The sequence below is a fragment of the Varanus komodoensis genome, unplaced genomic scaffold (assembly GCF_004798865.1).
Source record: "Varanus komodoensis strain SLA01 unplaced genomic scaffold, ASM479886v1 scaffold2, whole genome shotgun sequence".
Taxonomy (NCBI): Eukaryota; Metazoa; Chordata; class Lepidosauria; order Squamata; family Varanidae; genus Varanus; species Varanus komodoensis.
Window position 1 is genome coordinate 39,550,076 of NW_025335568.1, and position 26,642 is coordinate 39,576,717.

At 43.8% G+C, this 26,642-nt stretch overlaps 1 protein-coding gene across 1 annotated transcript in view; it reads right to left on the reverse strand.

The window, feature by feature from the left end:
- Window positions 1-415: 415 nt before the first annotated feature.
- ITGBL1 (integrin subunit beta like 1) overlaps window positions 416-26,642 on the reverse strand; it is a 164,535-nt gene continuing 138,308 nt past the window's right edge. The window contains exons 8-11 of the mRNA XM_044429398.1: window positions 13,303-13,419; window positions 6,810-6,956; window positions 3,050-3,163; window positions 416-507 (exon numbers count right to left, since the gene is read on the reverse strand). Coding sequence (XP_044285333.1) covers window positions 416-507; window positions 3,050-3,163; window positions 6,810-6,956; window positions 13,303-13,419 — 470 coding nt within the window. The remainder of the gene's footprint in view (window positions 508-3,049; window positions 3,164-6,809; window positions 6,957-13,302; window positions 13,420-26,642) is intronic.

A 26,642-nucleotide genomic window follows, 5' to 3' on the forward strand; every position in this document is an offset into this window, starting at 1 on the left:
CCCTCCCCACACTGTTCATACTTCTAGCAAACTCCTAAAAACCAACTAGACTCTTTTCATACGAATGCAATTCTTATTATACAATGAAGCTGAAATTCAATAACCCAAATACATTATACAATGCTTCTTGTCTGTGCAACTTCCAGCAAACACCAACTGTAGCCTTTTTTAGTGAGTATGCCAAATTATTTTTACATTGGATATTCTCATCTGATTTCCACTGAGAGTAGAATCAGAGCAACTCACAGGTCTTTTTATTTTAATTTTTAAAAAATAGTCTGCTGCGCAGACTTATTTCTAATAGTGGATTAGTTTGTCTGTTTTAAAAGTTGTCTTGCATTTATGTATTCTAGGAGCCGATATTAAAACAAAAACAAAAGAGCCAACCAGTCAGTCTTCAGTCTCAATGACAGTGTTAGGGGTATTCTGTCCCAAGCCAGATTTCACAAGCATTTCCAGTCCAACCATCCCAGCACTCACAGTTTCCACAGCTGCATATACCATTTCCTGGAAAAACAACAAGACAGGCGGTAATTATCCATAATTGAAATGTACTGCATTAAACACGTCTCTGTGAAAGTCACTAACCCCCATAAAGCAGTTTCATGTCTCTCTGCACATATTTTCTCTCTCTGGACAGAACTGCATTTCCCATTTGAATCAGAAGTTATTAAAAACAAATGCAAAACCCACTAAACAGTTGGCAGGACCTGTCTATTGAACAATAGCAACAAGTGTTATAATTAAGGCACCAGAGTTTACATGCAGCTGCATCTGTGCTACCAAACACAACTTCTGGATCCACTTTCAAACACAACTTCTGGATCCACTTTCACTGTGATGGTGGAGCACTGATGTGTGTTGCTGAATCTCATTCAACATGGAGAGTTTGCTTGCATCGTTATTCCCCTACGAAGCAAGCCTATGGGGAAGGCAGCGGGAAGACATGAGGTGGAAGGATCGCCTTTCAGTGAGCTGGCAGCTCACATGGGCAAGGGCAGAAGGCAAAGGGCTATCCTTGTGTGCTATTAGTCATCTTCAGCACCATTTCTGATCATAAAGGTAAGGCCTAAATAAAATAATGGTCATAAAGGTAGGGCCTACATTAACAGCTTTTTATGGAGCTGTTCAAGCCATTTTCTTACTTTAAAAAAAGGCTTCTCTCCCACTCCCTCCCAGCCCCTGGGCTGGCACAGTTTCCCCCACTGGTTGGTGGGGGTGTAGGGTCTTTGGAGGCACAGGGGAGTTTTTGATCTGATGCCAGTCCGCCCAAGGAGAGCCCCCGGAGGGCCCCCTTTTGGGGCTTTCCAGTGCTGGATTCTGGCACCTGAAGCAAACTGGCTGCAGCCCTCTTGCCCACCCTCACACAGCAGGCTTGCCGTGGGGTTGGCGCTCCCTCTCGAGGACAAGCCTCTCTCCCACAGATCACACGACTGGAGCTGGAGCTAATTCAGGCCCCTGACAACCATAATATCACCAGATGAAGACACACATGACAGTACACACATCATTCAGGGACAGAAGGAAAGCAGCACTCAAGCATTCCACTACGATGCTTGAGAACAGGAAGAAGAACGGCATTAGAAAGCCCTTGGCCCCAGCAAGATACCAGAACCATGAGCAGGGGCGCCTCGGTGCAGGACACATTCCATAAGGGATTGCATGGGTCAGGTTAGATTCCCAGGAGCCACTGAGCCCCCAGGGACAGCCTGCCCCTTGGCGAAGTGAGGCGCTGGGGCAAAGAAGCAAGGAGCAGCAGCCAGGCATTAGAGGACAGAATTGTATATGCCATCGGCTGCCTCCGGAACCCCTCCAAATGCGGATGCTGGCTGTGTGGTCACGTGAATTGCCATTCAGCGCTGGGAAAGGAACAGTGTTTCTTCTACCCCAGGGAGGGAGGCCAGCAGGCCTGTTTAGGAGTGGCCAGAAGGCTGCTGCTACCCCATCCCACGGATACCACCCCCCCACCAGCATTTGCCATCTGGCCTGGCCGCCTCCCCCTGCCCAGTCATGGGGCTGGCTCCCTGATCACATTTGCTCTACAAGGACTGGGCTGGCCTACTAGAAGTCCCTGTCCTTTTTTCTGCTTAACAGTTGCTCCACCCTCCTCTTTTTCCAAGCAGTTTTTATAAAGCTTGGAGAAGCTGGGGATGTGGGAACCAGTAGGGCAGAGCTGTGTTTCTGCCACCACAGCATTCCTTTTGAACATCCAAGAAGCCCAGTGGGTTTTCAGGGAGAGCCAGGTGGAATCCGCACATCAATAAGATATGCCAGGTACTGGACAGGGGCTGAGATATGGGTAGAAAGCAGAGTGAGCCTCCTTCCTACCAGGAAACTGAATATGCCCACCCCTGTCTAATGGAAGGTCGATTTAAGGCGGTTCGTTGCTCTTTCCCCCTGTCCCTGGCAGCCTTCCTGACCTCATGCACTGAGATCAGGAGTAGGAAAGTCTTTCAGATTGAGGGCCAAATTTAATTTCAAAGAAGCTCTGGGGAACGCCTTCCAGTTTTGGACAGGGCCAAAGGCAAAAGAGGCAGGGCCAAGATGATGACGATGATGCCCACAGGTTGTAGCTTGATACAGTTACTGCCAGCTATGAAGCCAGAGGAGGGACCGTTCAACCTTATACAGTGGTGAAAAGGCTGCACAAAAGGAGACCACCGCAGGATCCGTGATATGGGGGAAGGGGCGGGGCCAGGGGAAGGCTGGGACACCAGCAGAGCTGACGCTGACTGTCCCTCAGGCTTGAGAGCTGGCCCTCTGCAGTAGCCCACTTCCTTCGGGAGACCCTGTTGCCTGGACTTTGCTCACATTCCAGGCGGAGGAGGGCCATATTTGAAAGCCAGGGAAAAGATCTCCAGTTCATCTAGAATAACTGGCTTCTCAAGGAAAGCTTTTAAGGGGTTTGGCTCCTATCATATACACGTTGATCGACTGAAGGCTGTTGGGTGAAGGGTTGCAGCCATTTCAGCAGGCGGGGCTGGCTGGCCTCCTTCAGTGTTACGCTTCTGAGGGAGCAGCCAGTATATGAATGAGGGCTCTACTGCACCTGTACAAATAAGGCCATCATGTTTGTCGCAGTCTCTGTCATCGCATTCACAGAACTCCCCCGTCATATACCATTCCTGGGGCAAGCAGATGCACTTTCCACAATGACACGAACCTGAAAGCACAAAGATTGTTACTGGCACTTAAGGGAGAGTGGAGCTTTTCAGCCAGGCAGGGAACAGCTCAGGCACACAGAATCCGTGCATTTCATAAGCAATAGTCTACAAGGAGATCATGAAGACAAATGCCTATTGAAGAGAAGGGTGTTCTAGAGGTATGCTTTAATTTGATGTGTCCTCTATAAGGTCCTACAGTGATTTCCCTCCAGTTTGATTTAATCAGGAATTACCTTGAAGAGAGCTGTTTTCTCTCTGTTCCATAGCTTTAAATCAAGGTATTTAAAGGTAGGGGTAGTTTTTGGCTTCAGTAACAGGATAGAATGGAAATACTCTCCAAAGCCTTTGAAGTCCCAAGAATTTAATCAGGGATAAAAGTGGCCTGGGACAACAGCAAAATGCCAAATTGGGCTTTCTTATGGTGCACAGTTGTGCAGGCGGATGCATAAAACCACTCGAGCATCCAGTTTCATTGCTGGGCATCACTACTTGTGTCAAACCAAAAGGAAGAGCAGAACTCCAGGACCTGAGTGCATAGCATCGTCTAACCTCATGGCACACCAAACTGGTGCACAGCACAGCCAATGTGAAGCACTTAAAATATCCCTTTTCTGCCCCTGGAGAAGAATTAATTCTTTCCCAATGACATCACTGAGACCCGAAAGAGTGCAACTTTGGCTGCATCATATCCAAGTTTGAGTAGTCCTGTATTTCATGATGATGCCTTGTCTCAGCATGGCTTGTTGGGCAAACTCTCATAATGTATAACCACCAAGGTGCACATTTTTATACACCAGAAGCTTCAAATGAAATAGTGCTTAGTGATATCTCATTCAAATTACCATATGATCTCATTTCAGTGCAAGGATAATTTCAGGAAAAAAAACAATCGGATTTGGGAAGTGAATGGTTTGCAAAGCCTGTTATTATGGGAACAAAGATTTTGCTAGAAAAATTAAAAGTATATATACTAGAAGTGAATGCTAGGGAATGAATGGGGTAGCAGGAAATGTTGAGCGGGTGGTGGTGGTAAGGAAAGGCCACTCGTTCCTAGTCAGCAGAGCTGAAATAAACAGCCACTGGCTAAGCCTCTTCCTTGATTGCTGTAGTAAGATCTACTCCATTTGTCCTCTCTGGGTCTTTGCATTCCAGACAAAATGGATGGCTTTGGATTTCCCTTTGGCACAGGGAGAAATCCTGAAGCCACTCCATGTGTAACACTGCAGTTACAGCTACGTGGGGATCCATGGGGCATGTGCACAGGTGATGCCTCTGGCAGCTTTTTGAACCTGGTAAGCAGGACAAGTTGATCTGGGGTTGATTGGCAGAGGCCACAGCAAACAAGGTGCTCTCCGACATAACTTCTCTCAACTTCGGCCCTGCAATGGGTCAGCTCTAAGTATTATTGCAACTGGCACTATTCAAGGATTATCTGTTCCTTGATTTGGGACATAAAAGATCAAGAAGTTTTCAGATTTTCTGAGAAAGGCAGCAGATTTTTTCAGAAGTTGGCTTATTTTACCTGAAGGTCCAGACTGCCATATCAGTAAGAAAAGTAACAAAAAGACAACATTCTCTTTTGGCATGGCTGCAGAAGTTACCTATTAAGTACAAGGATCCCCATGGTGAGGAATAAAAGAAAGGCAATTAGAAGAAGAAGAAAGTGATAATCACTACTCAAGTGCTGAATTGCAAAAAATCTCATCAGAAATATAAAGGTTGGTGGGGAGGTGAGGAAAACCTAAAAAGATGAGCAACTTCAAAGGCCAGCAAAAATCATACTTTCTGAAATGAATGGCCCCAGAATGATTACTCTGAGTACATAATGGGGCTGTATCGAATGTTTGCCTACTGCAAGCAAAAACATTTCCCAACCCATTTCAAAGCAGTTAAATATTTATCTTTGCTGCTCTTCTTTCCCCCAGTAGCTTCAGCGTCCATGGCATTGTTCTCCCTAGAATGATCCCAGCCAATCAGAGTTCATCTAGTGAACAGGATGACCCAATCATATTATGCATCCAATAAGACTGAGCTATGTGCCAACATCACTGGCAGCAAACAAAGCTAATTTAAAATGTGCACAGTGCTTCCTGGAGGAGACATGGGTGGTTCTAGCAAGGAGCAAACAGATGAAGACACTGAAGGCAAAGAAAACCTACACGGGCAGTGCTTCCTCAATAGGCAAACACTTTGATCCCATCTTCAGCAGTTCTCTAAGCATCCAGGAAAGGGTTTGGATGCCTTTGATCCTGATGAAAGGTTCTCAAATAGCCCTCTTATGTCCAGCCCTACTAGAGACATGCTGATATAGAAATGTCAGACAGCAGAAAAGGAGATCTCCAATATGGAATTCAGTGAATTACCATCCCGTAAATCAAAACAGGAGAGCAGCACAACAATATCCTTGATCTCTCCACTATCATATATTTTGTTCAATACCCAGAACTGTTCTGCCTCTATCAGCCACTTTTTCTTTTCCTGTCAGTTGCAGCTGCCCTCCTGCCATGTGGGCCTCCTGATTTTCCACTGTGGCAAGATCTAGATACTGTGAAATCCAGTCCACGAGGCCAAGCAAAGCATTCAACTTCTATTTCTCTAAAGGAGGCCACTATACAACCAGGAAAATTGCCTTTGAAATTGACAGGAATTTCAAAAGCAAATGTCATGATGGGGGAGCCAGTTTTTTTTAATTATTATTATTATTATCAGCTTTTGTATGCTGTCCTTTATAGGAAAGCGATGGAAGGCAAACATTTCACTGGATTAATGCAAGTGTGTGAGCCAAAAACTGCAAACTCATACACACTTACCTGGAAGTGAAGCCCACTGAATTCAGTGGGACTTACTTTGGAGTGGGTATAACTAGGGTTGCACTAAAAACGGCTCTTTGCATCCTGGCCCATGAATGGAAACTTTCATTTGGGACCTCATGGGACATCCTCTCTGTGTGTCAAGAGCAATGCAATGTGCAATTGCAGATGTAGCCCATTCTGCGCAGAGGCAGAAGGTAATTGTTTTAAATAAAAAATAAAATAAAATGCATTTGTTTAAATAAAAACAAAACATCACCCTACTTCATTTTGGAAAATTCTTATATTCTCCAGGGACAAACATCATCCCTGGGGCAGTCTAAACCTAGAATACACACACATTTGGTACAAACTCCATTGATGGTTCAAAGAACAAACAAGATACAAGTCGTCAGTGACAGCTAATTACAACTGAAGTATTGCAAAAGGCCCCTGAAATAAGAGCACTGGGGAACGTTGGGTGGATATTAATGGTGAGCAAAAGAGACTAAGGAACTTCCCACTCCTGTCAAGTACTGTATTTTCTTCAGACAAGTTTAGCAAGTATGCACACACCTGCTGCTTGGGGCAGGTAGAATATAACAACAGAATGCAGTCCTTAGTGCCCAATGGCTCCATACAGACAGACACCCACAAGTGCCGCTCCAAATGGAAGCACATTGTTTTGGTAAGCACTGCTTGGTTGCAAAGCTTCTAAGTACAACAGAATCTCATGGCCAGAGCTCTGTATTTTGTAAGGCCATTTGGAAAAGCTGTTTAGCAGCAAGCACACTTGAGCTGTTTCATCTCCTGCAACAGGCTTATAGTGCGACACCACTCAGTTCTCCACACTTACCCTTTTCTGAGCACAATATGCCATCTGCTGATTCACACAAACTTCTGCTCTCATTTTCTGTCAGGTTGCACTTCCTTGGGTGTTGACATACTTTTCCAAACCACCCATCCTTACAAATGCATCGGCCACAGGAACAGCTCCCATGACCTAGAACAAGAACCAGCAAGACAAGGGAGCAGGCTTATTTCCCCATGTTCTGTCAGGAATGCCCATGTCCCACAAGAAGGCTGGGGACCAGTTAGGCTGAGACAGAGTGGTTAGCCTAAAGAGATGGTTGCCCGCTTGGGCCACCATGCACAGCGTATCCCAGGAACAGATGGATGAGTATTTCACTCCGATTTGGCTTTGAACCAAAGCTCTACATGGTTTTCCATATCTGGGTCAGAAAAGACCTTGAGATTTAAACAGACCAAATGGGTAGAAAGCAGTTCCATCCATCCAGGCTTGCGGCTGTGAGTGTTTTGCTGTGGAGCATCTGGGGTGGAATCCCCACAGAGTGAGTCCTTCAGTGGTGTTGAAGAAGGGTTGCGTTCACAGCAGACTCCTTATTGCTGACAGCTACCTAGCAGGTAGGCAAACCATGTGCTTCTCCATGCTGGGAATACTTCTCTCAAGTTTGGCTGGTACCCATGGGACATAATTTCTTTTCAATTAATTTCTGATACAAATTTTCCCAAATTTCTTCACATTCTGGACTGAAAGAACTTCAGATTTTTAAACGAATGTCTACAGGAGAAAAAGAAACTGACAGGTTCAGCCAGCTCTGTTTCCAGGGAGCTTTTACCAGCCTGCAACTCCATAGCAATATGTCCTACACTAGTTTCAGTGTAGGATTAAGCGGTTGCACAAGGGCTATGTAGGGATTCTTTTCACCTGCTTGCAAAATTGACAAAGTCTATGTGCGAGCACATGTGTGTGTACTTATTGCATACTGTTCATCTGGAGTAATAGTAATATGAATTATATAGTAATTCCTGCCTGATGCAAGGCTAATTAATAGGGGAAATAGTTGGTCATAACAACAGCTGCATGCAAGAAAATAACACAGGTAAGAAATTAAGCAAACACTGCAAGGTACCTTTAAGTTGGTGAGATTCCAGGAACTTATAACTCATTCTTGTTTAATGAACCAAGCTAATCTGCATTTTTGGACTAATGTGCACTATCTATGTTCAAGTACAGTTATCATTCCAAATTTTGCACAACAGTTCCAGGCTAAAACTACGTACAAACATGTGCATAGAAGGTTCTGGACAAAAGTCGTACTTTAGGAAATGTGGGGTACAAAAATATGCGCGTACATTTTAAACTGCATTTCTGGGAAAGTTGTGCATCTAAATAAATGCATTTTTGTACTTAAAAGATCTCCCAGAACAATGGACAAGAAGTGGTTAGAATGGATTTATGACTGAATTCATGCAAAACTGGCACTGACTGGATGCAGGCATGTACACGCCTGGGCAACATATGGAGCCCTTTAAGGCATTGAAAAAGCATGTGAAACCAAGGAAGGCTGATTCAGGAAGTCCTCCCTCAACACTGGAAGAGGAATAGCAGATGGGGAGCAAGGGTAACAGTCACACTGAGTGAGTGAGTGAGTGAACAAATGAATGTTATTGGCTACAATGAACATCATTAGAAAAAGTTAAGAACATAATATAGAATAAAAACACACCAAAAGCAATGTTTCATAATCAATAAAACTTATTATTCGCAGAACTTTGGAAATTAGTACCAAGTTCAGTAGCTGAAAGGGCAAAAGTTGCCACTGTAAATAAGTGACAACAGGGTCTGAAAATGTGTTTGAGCAGTAAAGTATATAGGAGAATGAAATGAAGAATGAAGGAGGCCCTATAATCTTGAATCATAAAGAATTTTGTTACAGTTTGCTTGTAAGACAGCAGCTAACAATGATTGAACCCTGATATTTCAAAGCACAGAAACTGGAGGTAAGTTTCACATACAATTTGAATTCAAACTCCCTTGTTGCATGCCATTCCACCAGGGTCAGATTGAATGGAGACACAATGGACCCATTTCTCAAGAAGCTGTTTTCACTGAGTACAATTCAGAATGGAAAAATACACCAAAGAAAAGTCATAGTGAGAGATGTGGTGGGCTGGTCTTAAGAGCCAGTTTGCCCAGTTGGTTGAGTTACTTCCCATTTTCTCTACAAGGGTAAATGGGTACTTGAAAGATAACATACTTTAGGCCACTGATTTAAGGCGTAACTGTGCTAGGTGGACAACTGCTAGATGGGAACCTTCAATTGTTGAAGCTTCCAAGTATGGGAGAGAGCCAGTGTGGTGTAGTGGTTAGGAGCACGAGACTGGGGCTGAGGAGACCTGGGTTCTAGTCCCCACCTGGCCATGGAGCCAACATGGTAGCTTGGGGCTAGTCACAGCTCCTCAACAGGTTGTTGTTTTGAGGATAATATTAGGGTGTTAGGGTGCAGCAACAGGAGAAGGATGTATGCTGTTTTGAGGTCATAAGAAAAAAGCAGGATATAAATCAAATAAATAAATAAAGCAGGGCAGGAGAAGTGGTGGAAACAATTTTTGCTTCTTCAGCCTCCTTTTAAAATGTTCCCTTTAGACAGACCTTTACACCCATCTGGTGGAGAAATACAGGCAAGGACCGAACCAGTGCAAGAGAGGACATAGAGTATTTTGCATCTGCGCCAACCTTCCCCTCCCCAACCTTTAGAAGACCACCCTTCTGACCTCAGTGAGGTCCTCCAAGTCACTTTTCTGGCTTCAAAAACAGGCACAATTGTTGCTTCCGTGGCAACTGTGAGGAGCTGGTAAATGGCATCAGGGGCAGAGTGGGATCATGTGGTCCTCTTCCTGAAGTTGTGGACTTTCAAGGGTATGTGCAAATGTTTGTTGCACATTTCAGTGTTTAGTACTGTAAACACTGGTGTGAATGATGGTAGAGGTCTTGCCAAGTGAAGTATATATCAGTCCTTCACTCTTCTTTAATAATCAGGAAGAGGGGAAAAGGAAGCTTTGTTAATCTCTATTTTTATCTGTCTAAATGTCTTTCAGATGTTCTTATTTGTGTACCCAATAATCTTAAAAACAACTTGTGAATTCAAGACATGTTTCCAGGCCATGTATTGATTGTTCTTCTTTCTGGATTGTAATTGCAATACAAAGTTCAGCACATAATAAAAAGGACACACTGTACATTTTATTGTGGACAAACTGGTTCTCCTTCTGTACTCATCTCCATAGATATTAACAGATCTATAACAGGATCAGACCATCAGTACTGTTCTGCTGCATGCTAGCCTACATGTCTGATTTATGATTGGATACAGGCTCCAATACACTTGTCTCCACAGTCTATTATAACCACTACAGAAAGAATAATAATAATAATAATAATAATAATAATAATAATAATAATAATAATAATTCATTTTGATTATAATAACACACATAAACATTCAGGTGTATGTTTCCATGTGCCAGTGCTGAACATAGAAGAGAGAGACTCTTAAGGTGAAACCTACTAATTACTTATGACCATTTTGGCTACTAGGGTTATCAACCATTTCTTAAAAGGATACTTCATTTAGATGCCTTACTCTCAACCCTCTCCTTGCTACACTTTCTCTGCTACCAAGTCCAGTTCCACATAGAGAAATCACAAACTTATTTAGCTCAATATTTGTGATACCATCCCTAGTTCTGGAGAACAGAATTCAAATTCCACCTCTCTCGTGGATTTGCTGGGTGGATCTGCCAAGGAAACTGATCCTCCCACTGCACTGGCCAGTTGCTCCTGCGGTAGAATGAGAATGAGAGCAATAGCACTCCTCCCAGGGCAGCTGTGAAGATGGCAAGACCAAAAAACCAAGGCAACATGCTGAACACTGAAAGTACCATTCCGGTGATGAAGCATAATATGTAGTTGGTCAACATTGTTTCAAAGCATATCAAAGCAAATGTCCTCCTTCAAGAACATTGCCATTCTCTTGGGTTTCGATGCTTCGTGAATTTCTTTTTCAAACAGCTCGTATTTGAAATGAGCAGGCTGTTCTGACCAAATTTGACATAGCAAGGTGATGGAGGACCTACAAGGCCTGCAATCCTATGCACATTTACTTGGAAATAAGTTCCATGGCAATCAATGTCATTATTTTAGGCGAATGTGCTTGGGATGTGATTGGAATGGAACGATGCACTTAGGGCTTCAATTCATTGCACTTCTCAGAGCAGGGGGCTGAATAGCTGGGAAACAGGTTTTGCTGAGAACATGAATTCCTTTCCTCTTTAGATGATGGGCAGCTGCATTTTCAAGGAACTCTATCCGTGTAGGATCACAGCTACTTTCTCCCTCATCTATCACATTCCTTGCCTTATATTTACCTGAGCCCAGGGTTGGAAAAGCAAGTTTCCAATCAATCCCTCCTGGTCAAAGAAAACAGATTACAAATCACTCTTATTCAGATCACCACTATTGCCATTCGCTTTTTTCTCTCCCATTTCAGGAGGCATCTAATGTTGGAACAACATTTTGCATTTCTCCAAAATTGCTCCACTTCTAGCATCAGCTGCTTTCGAAGAGGAGAAAGAAGCTACAGTCAATTCGTAGTTCCCAGTCCTTTATCCAAGACACAGTGGCAGACACAGCCTGAAGAAATGGAGGCTTCTGTGCCCCTGCACCTTAAAATAAGCTGCTGGCTACATGATATCATTCCTCTCCATGCAGCCAATTGTCCTGGACAGCAGAAGTTTCCTTCCCAGCAAGGGAGCAATTCTACACATGTTTAGAGAGGAAAATGGTCCTGCAACTCCCAGAATCCTCCAGTCAGCCATGCTGACTGGGGCACAGTGAAAATTGCAGTGCCTTTTTTCTGACTAAGCACACATAGGATTGCATCTTAAACACGTTTTTGTTTCTGAAGCGGGTAAATAGGGTGAGCACAGAATTCAGTGGCATCTAGAACTGAATCAGGTTAATTAAGAGAGATTTGGGGAATGTCCAAACCAAAGCAGGGCTTCATTAATTAGTCTTCACCTGAATCCTGAAGACTGAGAATTTGGAAAGATGCAGTTGATGTTCCAAGCTCTTCATAGGAGAAGAACATGGAACTGGGAAGAAGAGGAGGGACTGTAGTTTTATGGCTTTACCAAAGCTTCCTAATCCCAACTTCTTTTAAGCATTTGACTTTTTAGGACCCCTTCTTGTTGCAGTGTAGATTCTTAGGTGAGGTGATAATTGAATTAGACAGACTCCGTTGCAGAACAATTAGGATTTGGCTGGGAATTGTCACTTACGAAGCATGTTCTGAGACCCGATCACAAGGGGACTTTGCTGCTCTCAAAGAACAACATCCAGCGTTCATGGATATAGCAGTAGGTGTAGCTCCTACAATTACATGCAGTCACAAAGTGTGTCCAAATGGCAGAGAAGATCAAGTAGCATGCCCTTGACAAAGTAGATGTGAAAGCCTGCCTTCAGTGTTCTGAATTCACAATTTCCCTTTGTGCTGATCACAGTACAACATATTTTATTGTAATGCCCACCCAGAGAACACAATGCCAATGGGCAGTCTTTAAACAAATTTAATTAATTAATATGTGTTTTTCATCTCCTTGCAACTCTCACATCAGATTCCAGAAGGGGCCTGGTTGATGCTGTGGTGGCTTCTGTGGAACTCTTCATGTAAGGGCCTCCTATTATTTGTGTGTGTGTGGATGTTTGGGCTCTGACAATAACTTTATTTAGAGAATGCCCCTTTAAAATTAAAAGTCTAAGCATGGATTCTTTTAAGGAATCACCAAGTCTCCCCCTTGGTCTTGCAAGCTATTTTCAGCACCAATGCTGAAACCAGGAAATTCTGAGGAGCAAAATGCATCCGATCATCTATCTCTGAATAACAGTAGCTCACACTTAGATATTTTGGCTTAAGACCTCTAAGGCAGCAGATACAAGATCCCTTTGGACTAAGGCCCTGGCACCTTGGTGTGTTGGGCTCTAGTTCTCTGTGGCTAAACTTTTCCATAACGTCTAGAAAAAGAACTTACAGATCTTTCCCTGGGAAGATGCATAAACATCTGTTGTGGGGCAGGACACAAATCCTGAGAGTTTTGTCTTTATTTGTAGCAGAATTTCCACTTTTAGATATTACAGAGAACTGTGAAGAGCAGGAAAGGTATGATGAGAGAACGTTCTGTGTTATCTCCTTGTTAGTTCGGACACCTGAAGTTGTCCTAAAACTGCTGGGCATGTGACTGCCCACCAATTCAGATGACAGTCCTTGGATCAATCCTATTCCACCAGCCATGCTGGCGACTTAAACAAACAAACAAATGAATGGTCATGTGTTGCTTTCTATTCACTTTAGGTAACATGCCTGATTGACGCTGTTGAAGAATGGGCTTGCAGAAGGTTGTTCGTTGCATTTCAGGAGCCTTTCCAGATAAATTGAATACATGACCAAAGCGGGCCTCATGTGGCCCTTAATTTAAGAATAACATACCACTGCAGATGGTGCCATCTAAGTCTTCACACTGTCGATCATCACATTCACAAATTTTGCCATATATCTTGGACTCTCCAGGAGGGAAGCAAGTGCACTGGCCACATTCACATTTCCCTGTAAGAATAATCAACACGTTAGACCAGGGGTCAGCAACCCGTGGCTCCGGAGCCGCATGTGGCTCTTTCATCCCTCTGCTGCGACTCCCTGTCACTCAAAATATGCGTCACGACTGCCAATGTGTGACACCCGCTGCTTTTCAACCCCCAGTAGGCCAACCATAGATAAATCCAAGAAAATAAAAGTTTCAGAAGAAAACAGAATGTTTAATGGTACGTGGGCAGATTCATTTGCTTTCACTGCTGACGAGACTGGTTGACCAGTATGCCTAATATGTTTTTGTTGCATGCAGAAGTGAAAATTTGTTTTCTCTGTAGCAGTTCATTGATTTCATAAATGCAACACGCTATACTTTTTTTATACATAGCATACAAATAAAAAACGATATATGCAGTTTTATCTTCATTTTAGGTGTCAAAGGGGTTTTGTGGCTCCCGTTTTCTGTGGAAAACGGGTCCAAATGGCTCTTTGAGTGTTTAAGGTTGCCGACCCCTGCATTAGACAGTCTGTAACGATCAGCTGCTCCTGAGTTCCCACCTCCCAGCAGCTGGCAGGGTCACTTGCTCTCTCTGCTTCCCTGGAGCCCCAGATGCCGGGACCAGACACTGGATTCAGCACATGACCACCCAGGCTTGGAGGAAATCCAGCTTTATTAAAAAACAGAACAAACAATATATGGATGGAGGGTCTCAAAACTCTACAACATACAACACACATAACATGGGTAGGGAAGGGAACAGGGAGTTGGCGAGCAGCAGGTTCGTTGAACTCACATGGTTTGGCTTCCTCCAAGAACCAGAGGCTGGTTGGCCTCCTCCTCCTCTTCAAACAATATACACTATCCAATACCCAATGTAGTCTTTTTCCTTGTAGAATAACAGTGTTTTTTGGCAGAACCTCTGGCAACAACAGAGAACCTCTCCTCAAAGAGGAACCCCAATCTCCCTTATCTCCCTACTTTCATCCGGTTAGATCAAACAGATGACTCATGGGGTGACATTTTTTAGGCCTACTATTTCTGACCTTGGGGGAGCAGGTGTTAATGGCTCTGTCCTTCCAAGTAATTTGCAGTTACTTAGGGCTTTTTACATTCTCAGAACTATCAAGCCTCTGGTTTTCCTTGAATCCCCAACCTGGCTGGAGGACAGAGCCTCAATGCACAGTGTTTAACCCTTCCTGCCCCAGGAGCATTTAAGCTATACTCAGTTACACAGTCAATTCATCATGAAAGCCTAAGGGCAGAGCTAGTAAAGAAACATAAACATCAGCCTAAAATGCAAATATACTATTTTATATACTAAATTATACTAATTTATATACTAAATTATACTAAAATGCAAATATACTATTTTCAAGGGAAACACAGCAGTACCCAACTATGTCTATTGATGAAAAAACAACCAATATATCTCTGTATGGTTCTTGCCGAAAGCTATCACACTCCTCCCATCCCATCCCAATGCATTGGGCTCAATTTACATTGTCCTGCTTCAAGATTAGAGAATAAACTTTCCAGAAAAAGTATGTATATTCCCACACATTTTATACACTATATTCAAACCCTTGTAAATGGAATATATACAGAATTATATACAGAATCTTTATATTCTCAGTGTAAGAATACAATGTCCTGGCTTTACATCAAATCCAGATTTTTTTAAAATTTCATTATATTTTAATTTATTTCTTGGTGATTTCAAAGACTTTAAAAAGGACAATAAAAAGATCTGTTTACATACCCTAACAACTCACTCCCGGGCTCTTCACATTCATAAAGAGAATCTGAAATTGGTATTATTTAGAAACAGTTTTGCACAGGAGTGCATCTTGCAATTACAACCACAGAGTAGAACTTACATTATCAGCACAGTAATTTAGAACTCAGCAAACACAAAGAAATATTGAACCCAAGCCATTCAGTCTTTGTATTTCCTGATGAATGGGGAAATTATACTTTAATATCCCCTGTAGCATTCTTTGCTATTTCTTTCATCCCTTCCCCATCTCCAGCGGCAGAAAATCTGTTTGGCATAGGCACCAAGACTCTTTAGTCACATGGAAGGGAACTAAATTTCAGGTCACTACACAAAGGAGGCTGGCCATTTGAGCCAAAGGACCCCAAGAGCAGCAGAAAACAGAATGCCGGTTTGCAGGACCCAGAGTGAGATAATTTCAGCAGCTGGGCTCTTTCATCTTCTGCGTCTGCTGTGGAAATGATGACAGCAGGCCCACTCGAGCTGCCTGCATCCACTGGCTCTGCACTGTGAACCACGCTCTCAGTGCAAACTTGATAATTTGAGTAATCAGAGGCTTACACAAAGCTGAAAGGGGATCAACACTTCACCAATGCATTCTTTCCTTTGCTGGAATAACAGTTTTGCCATAGCAACCCTATTACAGGGGAGGGGGAAGCAGAGCCAACATGGGAAACATCCAAAATTCACTTTAAAAGTAAACAATTAAATAGTTCTGGGTGATGATGATCTATACTTGAGGTAAGCAAAAGCAGCACAGATTACTGATGAGCAAATTCCTTACATCCCCTTTTTGAATCAGTTCAACATTTACAAGCATTCCCCAAGTCTTCCCTCTTTTTTCAAGGGAATATGCATGCATAGGGTGCCGGGTTCACACACCTTCATTTTATCCTGGATCCAACCCTTTCTAAGGTGAAAGCATTACACAGTGGGTATTTCTATCCTATTCTCCCTCCAGCCCTTCCCACTATCTGTGTGCCATGAATTTGCTTTGGAGGATGCTAACCCTGCAGAGCAAATTTAAGGGCATATGGGGGGGGGGAGGCTGTGGTGGGGAAGGGGAATGTCAGTGTTTCCCCTCCGCTGGGCGAATGGCACACCACCGGATTGAACATACTAGTTCACAGTTTTAGCCATGGCAGAGATCCTCTGGGAAATTCAACTGCCACCAGCTTCCCCAAGCAAACACACTTGGGAGGAAGAGAGGATTCTCAGATCTGGACGGGGAACAGTAACCATGGGCAATGCTTGCACAGAACAACTGAACCGAATGACAAAGAAAGCACAGGCTTGTTAGGTGATCTGATCACGTCTTTTCATGGCTGTCAATGAAATATCCGTAGAAATAAGTACTTCATATAAAAGAACTTCATTTTGTGCAGGTTTCCATAAGGCAATTGCTGAACACTGACTATGCATACTAAATATCACATTTTTAGTTCAGTTCTGTAAAAATAGTCCCAAACAAGGGGGTCTTGCAACAAAAGGTTGCTGCATGGAGACCTCCTGTTTGTAGGTGCAGTCGATCAGTCACACCCTCTTTCATTCCATTTCTCCTTCTACCTGGTGGTCCACCCTACTGCCTCCTGAACCAAGTATCACATTACAACCTCACTGGTTTGTTCTGGAGGTTTTCCCCACAGCCATTTATTTTTTAAATGAGTATTTCTGCAAGCAAAGTCGATGGCTTTCTTTTGTGCAGACCTGGTTTGATTACATAAGCAACAGTTCACACAACCTGAAATCAGAAAGGGTGCAACATGAGCTAGACAAATGCAAATTTTAAATGTTGGGGGACATCTCCATTACAGATTCTGGTGGTAACAAATCATTTTGTGACATTTGCGCCACTCAGTATCAAGGGGCAGCCTTTCACCATGGCTGCAGTGGGGGCCTGGCAAAATGCATCAGCTGCTGGCACAGCAGTGAAACCAAAGGAGCAGGAAAATCCTCATTTCTCCAGGGAGAGCGGGACAAGGGCAACAATCTCACAAGCACATGTGCTGTCAGGAGAAACAGAGAAATCGGGGACACTCTAGGAACTTTCCATAGATATCAAAAAGATGTGTGGGGAGAAAGGAGACAACAGAAGGAAGAAAGGGACAGATTCCACACATTCATCAGTATGAGCAATAGGTACAACGCATTTCATCTCCTCCTCCTGTCCATTTTTGTTTCTAGTATGAAAAGTCAGGTTGCACACCTGTGACTGTTGTTCTTTGAGTGGTCATCTGTGCACCACCAGTTCTACCAGTGAAATTCGATGCTCTGGTGTGCTGGCAGACTTTTACTCGGCAAAAAGGCTCACATGCTCCCAACCCTCTTTTAAAACACAACAAATGCTGGTCACTGGTCAATTTGGTCTGTTAATGAGGCTGCCCAACAGGCTGTGGGGCCACATGGAGCCTGCAGGGAGTGTTTTGCCCATTCCCACTCTAAGGACACCAATCAGAGACCTGGAGTGGGGATTCTTTATGACACGACAACATTTCTTTGTCACAGCATATAATGCACATAGTACACTTATATATTTGTATTACTGAAGTATGTAAAATGTAGATCCAAAGCCAAGAATGCCTTACCAAATTTTACTGGCTATATGGAATGCTCAGGATGATAATCTTTTTGGATAGTTTTATTTCTCTGAGAGACAAATCTTTTAGTCCTTAGAAAGGCACAGTTGTTATTGCTTAAGCTCACGGATGTTCCAGCTGCTCATGGACTAAGCAACACCTAGTAAAGTCTGCCACACCGTGTACCGTTTATTGAATGCACCTCATGGTACTATTACGCTTCTATTCACTGCTGTGCAAAAGTTGCTGGAAATGCCTGGTGCTAAAAGGAATGTGATCCTTATGCAGACTGTCAGGATCATTAATTACATGGATTTCAAACCAATTTCCAGATAGCTACAGCGGATAATACAAGCTTCTTTGTAAAGGGCTAGTTTTGATTTAAATATAGTGTGTTTGAACTACAATATATAATTTCTGCCCCCTTTTACCACCTGCAAAATGCCAAAGTAAAAGTGAATAATAAGGACTGTTCCTATGGAACTGCCATACTTCTCTTTGCATTCCTATATCAGAAATATAAATTTCGCAATCCTTTTAATTCAGAATGCATACCCTTCCAGCTGCAACAAGGAAAAAGGAAATTTGGTTTTACATATGGCATTTCACATTGGTCTTTTATGACAGATCCAGGCCTGTTTCCACAGTAACAGAGTGCTTTGCAATTTTGAATGTATCCTTGTATCACCCAGTTTCACAGATTGGGAACTGCAACAAAGCTCTGATTTATTTATTTATTTATTTATTTATTTATTTATTTACACTATGCACATCCGATCCTGGAACATAATGTTATCTGGCAGCTTATACTACATAAACACAAATACAATTTAACCTCAATAAACTTAAGAACATAAACCATAAAATCAATAGCAATGCATATTACATCTATGAAAAAACTCACCCTACACCAAGATTAAATTCCACACAGATTCAAAAGCCAAGAGGCCCAGAGTACATGAATTACTTAAAAAGCCCGAGTGACACAAAAGCTCTTCAGTTAACAGCAACAAGACCACAGGAATGAAACCCAGTTAATCTCTTCAGGAGGCTGTTAGGATGCCACTACCAAAAAAGACCCTGTTCCTGGTAGCCACTGATTTCAATTCATTCGCTTGGACAGAAAGCGAGGGCAGCCACTCATGAATTGCCAAAAATAAGAATAAAATCACCAAGAGAAAGAAAAGAAGAGGATACCAACTTGCATAAAACACACATGCTAATTTATATGTAGAAATGCATATTTAGAAAGAATTATTCCATTTCTGTTCTAGCGATACTGTTTTGAAAGCTTAACGGTGTGATCCTATTCATGTTGCCTCCGAATTCCCACTGAGTCCAGCATGACCTGCTAGAGGATCCAGGAGCGCAGCCTAAATTTCACTGGTTTCAGATGAGCTCGCTCCAGAGGGCTAGGTGGGATCCTTAAAACCAAACTGACCGTGCTCACTCAGAGACAACGGCCATCAGTGAGGAAGGACTGCTGAACTTCTGAGACTGCACAGTGCGATTTGCAGGCTTCCACTGGAATCCTCTCTAATGCTACAGAGCCCTGTGGAGAAGTGATGAGAAACCAAGCCCAGCTCTTTATTTTGTTAGCCCAAGGTTGCAGCTACACAGCTGCTCCTTCAAAAGGAAGAAAGGCAGGTGCAGATGCAATGTAATAATAGCAAAAATAACAACAGCTCATGCCTATGTCGCTTAGCCAAGTTGAAACAGATGCAGCCTTCTGATTTTCCAGTGCTCCTCTCAAATCTCAGTCCCAATCACCAGAGTACCAACCTGTTACTGAGGGTTTAAATATGCCTAAAGGATAACCAATGGTTCCCTCGGCAGTGTGCATCCAATACTATTCTGTACTACAAGTACAACATTTTCCCCAGTTTTTAAAATCCATACACAGACAGTGCGGCCATCTGTCAATATGGATATTTCAAAGGCATCTCCAGTAGTTCTCAGACTAATTTGCACATGCCTCAGCAGTCATACATTTATCAAAGCTACATCATTCCTGGAGGGACTAGCTGCTCGAGAAGCCTTACGCTCTGTGTCCGTTCCTCAACTGGGACCTGACCAAGCACAGCTTGCAGACACTAATCTGCTGGGGAAGGAAAGTTGAAGGCCCTGTCTTGGCAAGGGCTTCTGGGCAGAAAGCCTTTTCTTGTCCTGCCCCCTTCTTTTCAGGCTCACACCGCATGGAGGGGGTAGCTTAATTTGCAGTCGTATCCTCATGCTGCTGCACTTGGCAGGAGTAAAATTTGCTTCCATGGAGACAAGTCCCCAAGTAATTTATGAGCATTTATTCTGAAGTGCTTTCACAGTGTGAGAGTGGGAGTTCAGTAACTGGGGTGGAGGTGGGGGGGAGGAATTCTGAAACAAAAAAATATTGAAATAAAATAATGGCTCACTATACAGAGCTGAAAGTGGGGGGCAAAGTATTCGTAATAGCTACATGGAAATAATATCTTCTAAGACTTCATCCGATTGGTATGGTAAACATTAAAGCTGTAATTGTTCAGAATGTGCTAGAAAATGTGTTCCCAAATGTGTCAATCCCTACAAAAGTGTACAGGCATTTAAACATGAACTTATAAAAAGGCTGGATTGGTCAACGAGTGACCCAGCAAGCGGAAATTAGACTAGCAGACATACACAATCATCAGTTTGGCCCCAGGCTAAGATCACCCTTGGAAGCGGTTGGTCTGTTCCTTCCACTCTAAACCCACTTCCACTCCAAAGCATTTGTGCAGCCTTGGAGGAGCAGTCAGCATGGTGTTTTCCAGGCTGGAGCAATTCTGCGATCTCAGAGTTGAGAATCTGAACAACCCAGACACTGTCTAGGGGACAAGGACTGCTCCGCCCATGGTTTCAAATTTTGTATATTGAAATCTATGCTTTAGTTGATTAACTTGTAACTGTGGTTTGTGAACTGCTGAGAACCACCTAGGGTGCTTCAGCTATTGGTTACTATAGAGATGATAGTGGTGGTGCTAGTGGTGATGAGGATACCATTTTGAGAGTGTTGCCTGTTGTGCCACAAGCCTGGGACTGCAAAAATCATTGGACAGGATGCAAATATATAGTTGTTGGGCTATGTTCAACTAGATGAGTTATACATTATTCCTTATGGTGGAAATTAGCAAAAGCCTAACACATTTGAGAGTCTTTTCTCAAGTCTGGTTTCCATGTGTCCTCGTGAAACGTATCCTAAATGAAATATGAGTTACCAAATAATGAAGTATACTTATTTTTCTAGAGCCAAGGACCACATTATAATTTTGGACTGTGCGCACTTGGATCTCAGATGGCACCTGAGTCTGTGTTCAGCCCAAGAGGTGCAAACTGGGTAAATCCTAATCCAAGATGAACTGGATGAACTGGATTCCTCATGCCTCCCTCATTCCTGGTGAGTTTCTCAACATAATTCAAGAGGAAGCTTTGACCTTTAAAGCCCTCAAGGACTTGGAACCTGGCTAACTGAGAGACTTCTTCCATATGAACATACCAGTATTAAGAGCTCTTGGATGGCCTCCTGTGAATACTGCAAGCATTCAGAGATTAGGCAGGTGGACACCTTTCCTGTGCTGATTCTTATGCCACAGGAATAGTGGCATAAGATGGCATAAGTGGCACGAGTGCAGGTGTCCACTGCGCTATGCCATCTCTTGCAAGGCTCAGTGGACACCAGCACTATTGTCATTCAAGCAACAGGTTGGGACTGGACCCAGGCTGAAACTCTGATGCTTACTCAGCTGGATTTGGGGTGGGGCCTGAAACAGGAAGTGATTTTGGGAGAGCAAATATTTTCCAGACTCTGGGGGAATTTGGGGAATCATCGGGATGGCAGCTGGTGATGAGTGGAATCCCCCAAGGTTCATTTCTGGGACTGATTCTGTTCAACCTTTTTATCAATGGCCTGGAGGAGGGGATAACCAGTCTGCAGGCTAAATTTGTGAACAGTATCAATGTAGTGGCCACAACTGAAGAGCAGGTGATCCAGATCCAGAAGGCTGTGAAAGTGGGTGGGGGACAACAGGATGGCATTCAATGTGGATAAGTGCAAGGTCTTGCACTTGGGACACAGGAATAAGTGTCACAGGTACAGGATGGGGGACAAGTGGCTGGAGAGCAACACTTGTGAAAGGGTTTTTTGGGTACTTGTCAACAGCAGGCTGAACATAAGCCATCAGTGTGATGTGGGTGTTAAGAAGGCAAACACCATCCTTGGATGTATGGCCAGAAGCGTGGCTTCCAGATTTAGGGAGTGGTTGATACTCCTCTACATGACTCTGGTGCACCCACAAATGGAGTACTTCATCCAGTCCTGGACTCCACATTATAGGAGAGACATAAATAGGTTGGAACTGGTTCAGTGCAGGGTCACAAGAATGGTAGCCACGTTGGGAGAAATGACATATGACGAGAGATTGAGGGAACTGGGTCTTTTCAGCCTGGAGAGGAGGAGACTCAGAGGGGATCTTTTAGAGACTTGTAAGCATGAGAGGGGATGCCATGTGGAGGAGGGCAATGAGTGTTCCTCCCTGCAGTGGAGGGCAGGACATGTTCCAAAGGGGCAAAGCTCAAGGAACCAGGCTTCAGGTCAGATTTCAGGAAGTACGTCCTGATGGTTAGGACCACTAGGATATGGAATGGGTTTCCAAGAGAGGTGGTTGAGATCCCATCAGTGAGGGTGTTCAATAAAAGATTGGACAACCACATGTTGGGAATTGCATGAGTGGAGCTGGCTGGAGCCGGGAGTCAGACTAGATGTCCCCGGAGGTGCCTTCTGACTCGCTTTGCTTCTATATTTCTATAACATTGACAGCAAGGTGATGGAGGCAGCAATTTCTGTCACCTGTTCTTGGTATCTGCCATTTCCCTGTCCCATCAGAACAACCTTGGAATGATACCTATGCTGCAGCCTTGTACAGACTTACCTGGAAGTATGTCCCATTGAACCCAGTGGGGCTTCCCTCTGAGTAGATGGGTGTAGATTGATGTAAATCATGTCTCCTCGGATTGAGTTACACACTGACAGCAAACATCTCTCACCCATGTCCCAAAAATACAATGCTCCATCATGACACAGCATAATTCCAGTAGCACAAGGTGGGCTGAGAGAACAGAAGCAACAACTTCTAAGAGGAACTTCAACACTCTGATAGGGAGGAGTAAAAACCTTGTTTAAAGAAAAAATGTATCCACCAGGAGCATCACCACCAATTCTTAGATTCATTGTGATGAAAAATGATTTTTAAAATGCTGCTCCAATTCCCCCACATGGAAAAAGGAGGGGAAGCAAACTGGGGGAATTTGAAGTCAGCCCTAAATATACTTCAGGCTCAAAATGGCTGACTGATGGTTTGTTCTTTTAATACTTTCGCATCTCTGGCTTGTAGCTGATTTGGATCACTTTGCTGTTGATGGTTTTTTATTGTTTGTTGTCATGGCATGTTATGATGATGGTACACTAAATTTTGTAAACAGCTTTGAGCTTTCTTTTGATAGAGAAGCAATAAAGAAATGTTTTAGAGAACACAGATCAAGCATGTAAAAGGTTGAGCAAGGCCACAAGAAATGCTGTCAAAGTTTTAGCAATATCTGAAAGCAATGGATTTTTTCTTTTCACCTAAGACAAACAAGAAGAAAAGAACATTCACATTCTAGACCACTGGAAAGTCATCATTTCTGTTACATTATTAGAAGTCTCCCTAAGAAACCTCTTGACAGGTTGTAAAAAGTTAGGGTTTTCCCCTTGGCAGATGCTTTTTTCCAAGCACTCTCCACTTCAGTAGTGTTGCTTCTCCACTGTCTTGGTGGTGCTGAACATTTATTTCTCTAAATAGCTTTCATCCCGTAAGCTTGAGATAGATAGCACTGCTTTTCCCTATTATGTCAGTAAGCCAAGATGGATTGTGCAGCCAACACCAGCTGCTCACAGAAGGAAGTTTGCAACTGCATAGAAAACATGATTTCTCTCTTGGGCTTGAGAAAAGCCTGTCCCTTCTGCACTGAAGTGCAGTCATTTTGTATCACTGAAGAACCTCAGGGTATCAAATTTGGTTTGTCACTGCTACAAAATGTTAAAATCTAGCCAGGCCTTTAATAGCCATAGGAAACAGGAAGCACAGTATCCACTGGGATGTGATAAATGGAGGGGCACTTGATAGTACGATGAGCTCTCTTCTGATAAACACTATGGTCAATGAGACTGCCCTCCTATCTTTCCGAGATGTGGTGAAATTGCTGCACAAGGGGTGGATGGAACTGTGGAGCTCTGATGCCAAATGGGTGCCACACTTCCTAATAGTTAGCCTGAGATCTCACAGGTTTTTGGGCAAGAAGCAAGGTCTAGGCCAGTGCTGGCGAACCTCTGGCACCCATGCCACAGCGGGCATGCAGAGCCATCACTGTAGGCATGCGAGCCAAGTCGCCCCAGCAGCCGAGCATCGGATAACAGTGTACATAGGGGCCATGCACATGCTCAGAAAGGAGTAGTGGTGCCAGGCGATGACATCACGAGCCGCAACTCGTCCAAGCTTTTGCATGGTCGGTCTGCCAAGTGTGTGTGTGCATGCGCGCGTGTGTGTATTTGCTTGGACTGGCCATGAGTTGTTTTTTCTAAACTAAAACCTCAGTTTTCAGGTTTTATTGAAATGTTGGCACTTTGCAATAAATAAGTGGGTTTGGGTTGCAGTTGGGGCACTCGGTCTCTAAAAGGTTCACCATCACTAGATTAGGGTTAGAAAAACGAGGTGTCCTGGCATGATTTTAATGGTTGGAATGTGTTTAGAATGGGCAGAAATGATGAGCAGTGCAGAAAAAGCAACTCAAGGAAGGCTTTTTCAAAATCGCCCCTTTCAATGGTATTTTACTCCTATATTAGGTTTAGGAGAGTGCACCAGGGTAGGGCTAGGCCAGTGGTGGCGAACCTGTGGCATGTGTGTCACAGCAGGCACGGAGAGCCCTCTCTACTGGCATGTGACCCAAGTCACCCCAGCACCACCCCAGCAGCCAAGCATTGGATAACAGCGCACACAGGGGCCATGTGCATGCTCGGGAAGGAGTAGCGGTGCCAGGTGATAACATAATGAGCCGCAGCTCATTAGAGTTTTCACTTGGCCAGTCAGCACGCTGACAAGGTTATATATATATTTGCTTGGACTGGATGTGAGTTGTTTTTTCTAAACTAAAACCTCAGTTTTCAGGTTTTATTGCTGTGTTGGCACTTTGAAATAAATAAGTGGGTTTGGGGTTGCAGTTTGGGCACTTGGTCTCTAAAAGTTTCGCCATCACTGGTCTAGGCCATTAAAAGGCCTTGTCTGCACCTCTGCCAGTGGTAGCTGTGAGTAGAAATGAGACAGACCTCAGTCACCCACTGACTTCAATGAAGGAACACACTGCTCTGGATGGTCACTCTTTTCAGAGGGCTTGTGGAGCTTTTCCAAGTGATGCGGCTGGCGTTCCTGTTAAATTCCAGGTCAGTCTTTGGAATTCAGAGATGACCTGGGTGGTTACTACAATTACATCTGAAAGATCTCAGTAATTTTATGTCAGTTCTGAATATCCCTTTCCCAGGCAAGGTTCTTGAGCAGGTGGTGGCCATCCAGTTCCAGGGGCCATCCAATTGTCTGCATTCATTTCAACCAGAGTTCACTTATGTTGACGTATGCAGTGTGAGAGACAGGAGGAGTGTGATCCTGTTGATATTCTGAGATCTCTTGGCAACTTTCAATACCATTGACCATGGTATCTGTATGAGGCAGAGTGAGGGGTTAGGGTTGGGGTTGGGATTGGGGTCCGGATTCCCCAGTATGGGTTTTCTCAGGGGTCGGCCTTGCCCCCCATGCTCACTAACATCTACATGAAACTAATGGATGCAGTCATTCAGAGTTTTCAAGAGTTGCCATCAGGATGCTAATGACATACAGCTTTCTTTCTCCTTTTCATATTCAGCAGGTGAGGCTGTGAATGTGCTGGACTGGTGTCTGGCTGTGCCAGTGGACTGGACGAGGGCTAGCAAACTGAAGCTCATCCAAACAAGACTGAGATGTGTTGGCGAGTGGTTCCTCTGACCAGATGAAGTGTGTTCAACTTATTCTGGGTGGAGCTGCGTTCCTCTTGAAGGAGCAGGTTTATAGCTTGGGGGTCTTCCTGGGGTCATCTTTGTCACTTGAATGTCAAGTGGCCTCAGCAGCACAGAAAGCCTCCTGGTGGCCCAGCTGTGCTCTTCTCTGGACAAGAATAGCCTGATTTCAGTAATCAATGTTTTGGTGATCTCTAATACTACTGCCATGTTGGCTACATGGGACTACCCTTGAAGACTGTTCAAAAGCTCCAGATTTTGCACAGTGTGGCAGCCAGACTACCAGCCACTTATAACACTTATTCTGGTCTGCTTGCTTTGCCTGCTCATATGCTTCCAAGCCCAATTCAAGGTGTTGGTTCTAATCCATAGGTGGGGCCACAATACTTGAGGGGGCACATATGCCCTTGGCAATCTACCCAACCTCTGACAGCCATTTCCGGTAGGGGCTTGATGGTAGCAACAAGAAGGAGGGCCTTCTCAGAGGGCAGCCCATCAGTTATGGAAGAAGCTCTCCACTGACGCCTGGCACTTACTCAACTGCTTTTTCAGCACCAGGTTAAGACTGCCTTCTATGACAGGATGTTCACCAGCTTTGGAGAATGTATTGGAGCACTGTGTCTGCTGTCTCACAGTCTTGTGCTTTACTTTGTGTTCACTAATGCAGCAGATTAAATGTGGTTTCAATCTGCTGATCTGAGTTTTAAATTTTATAGCATAAGTTTTATGATTTTTTTTGTTACCTGTATTTTTATATGTTATATGCTGCTGTAAGCTACCCAGAGAACTTTGGTTATGGGGCAG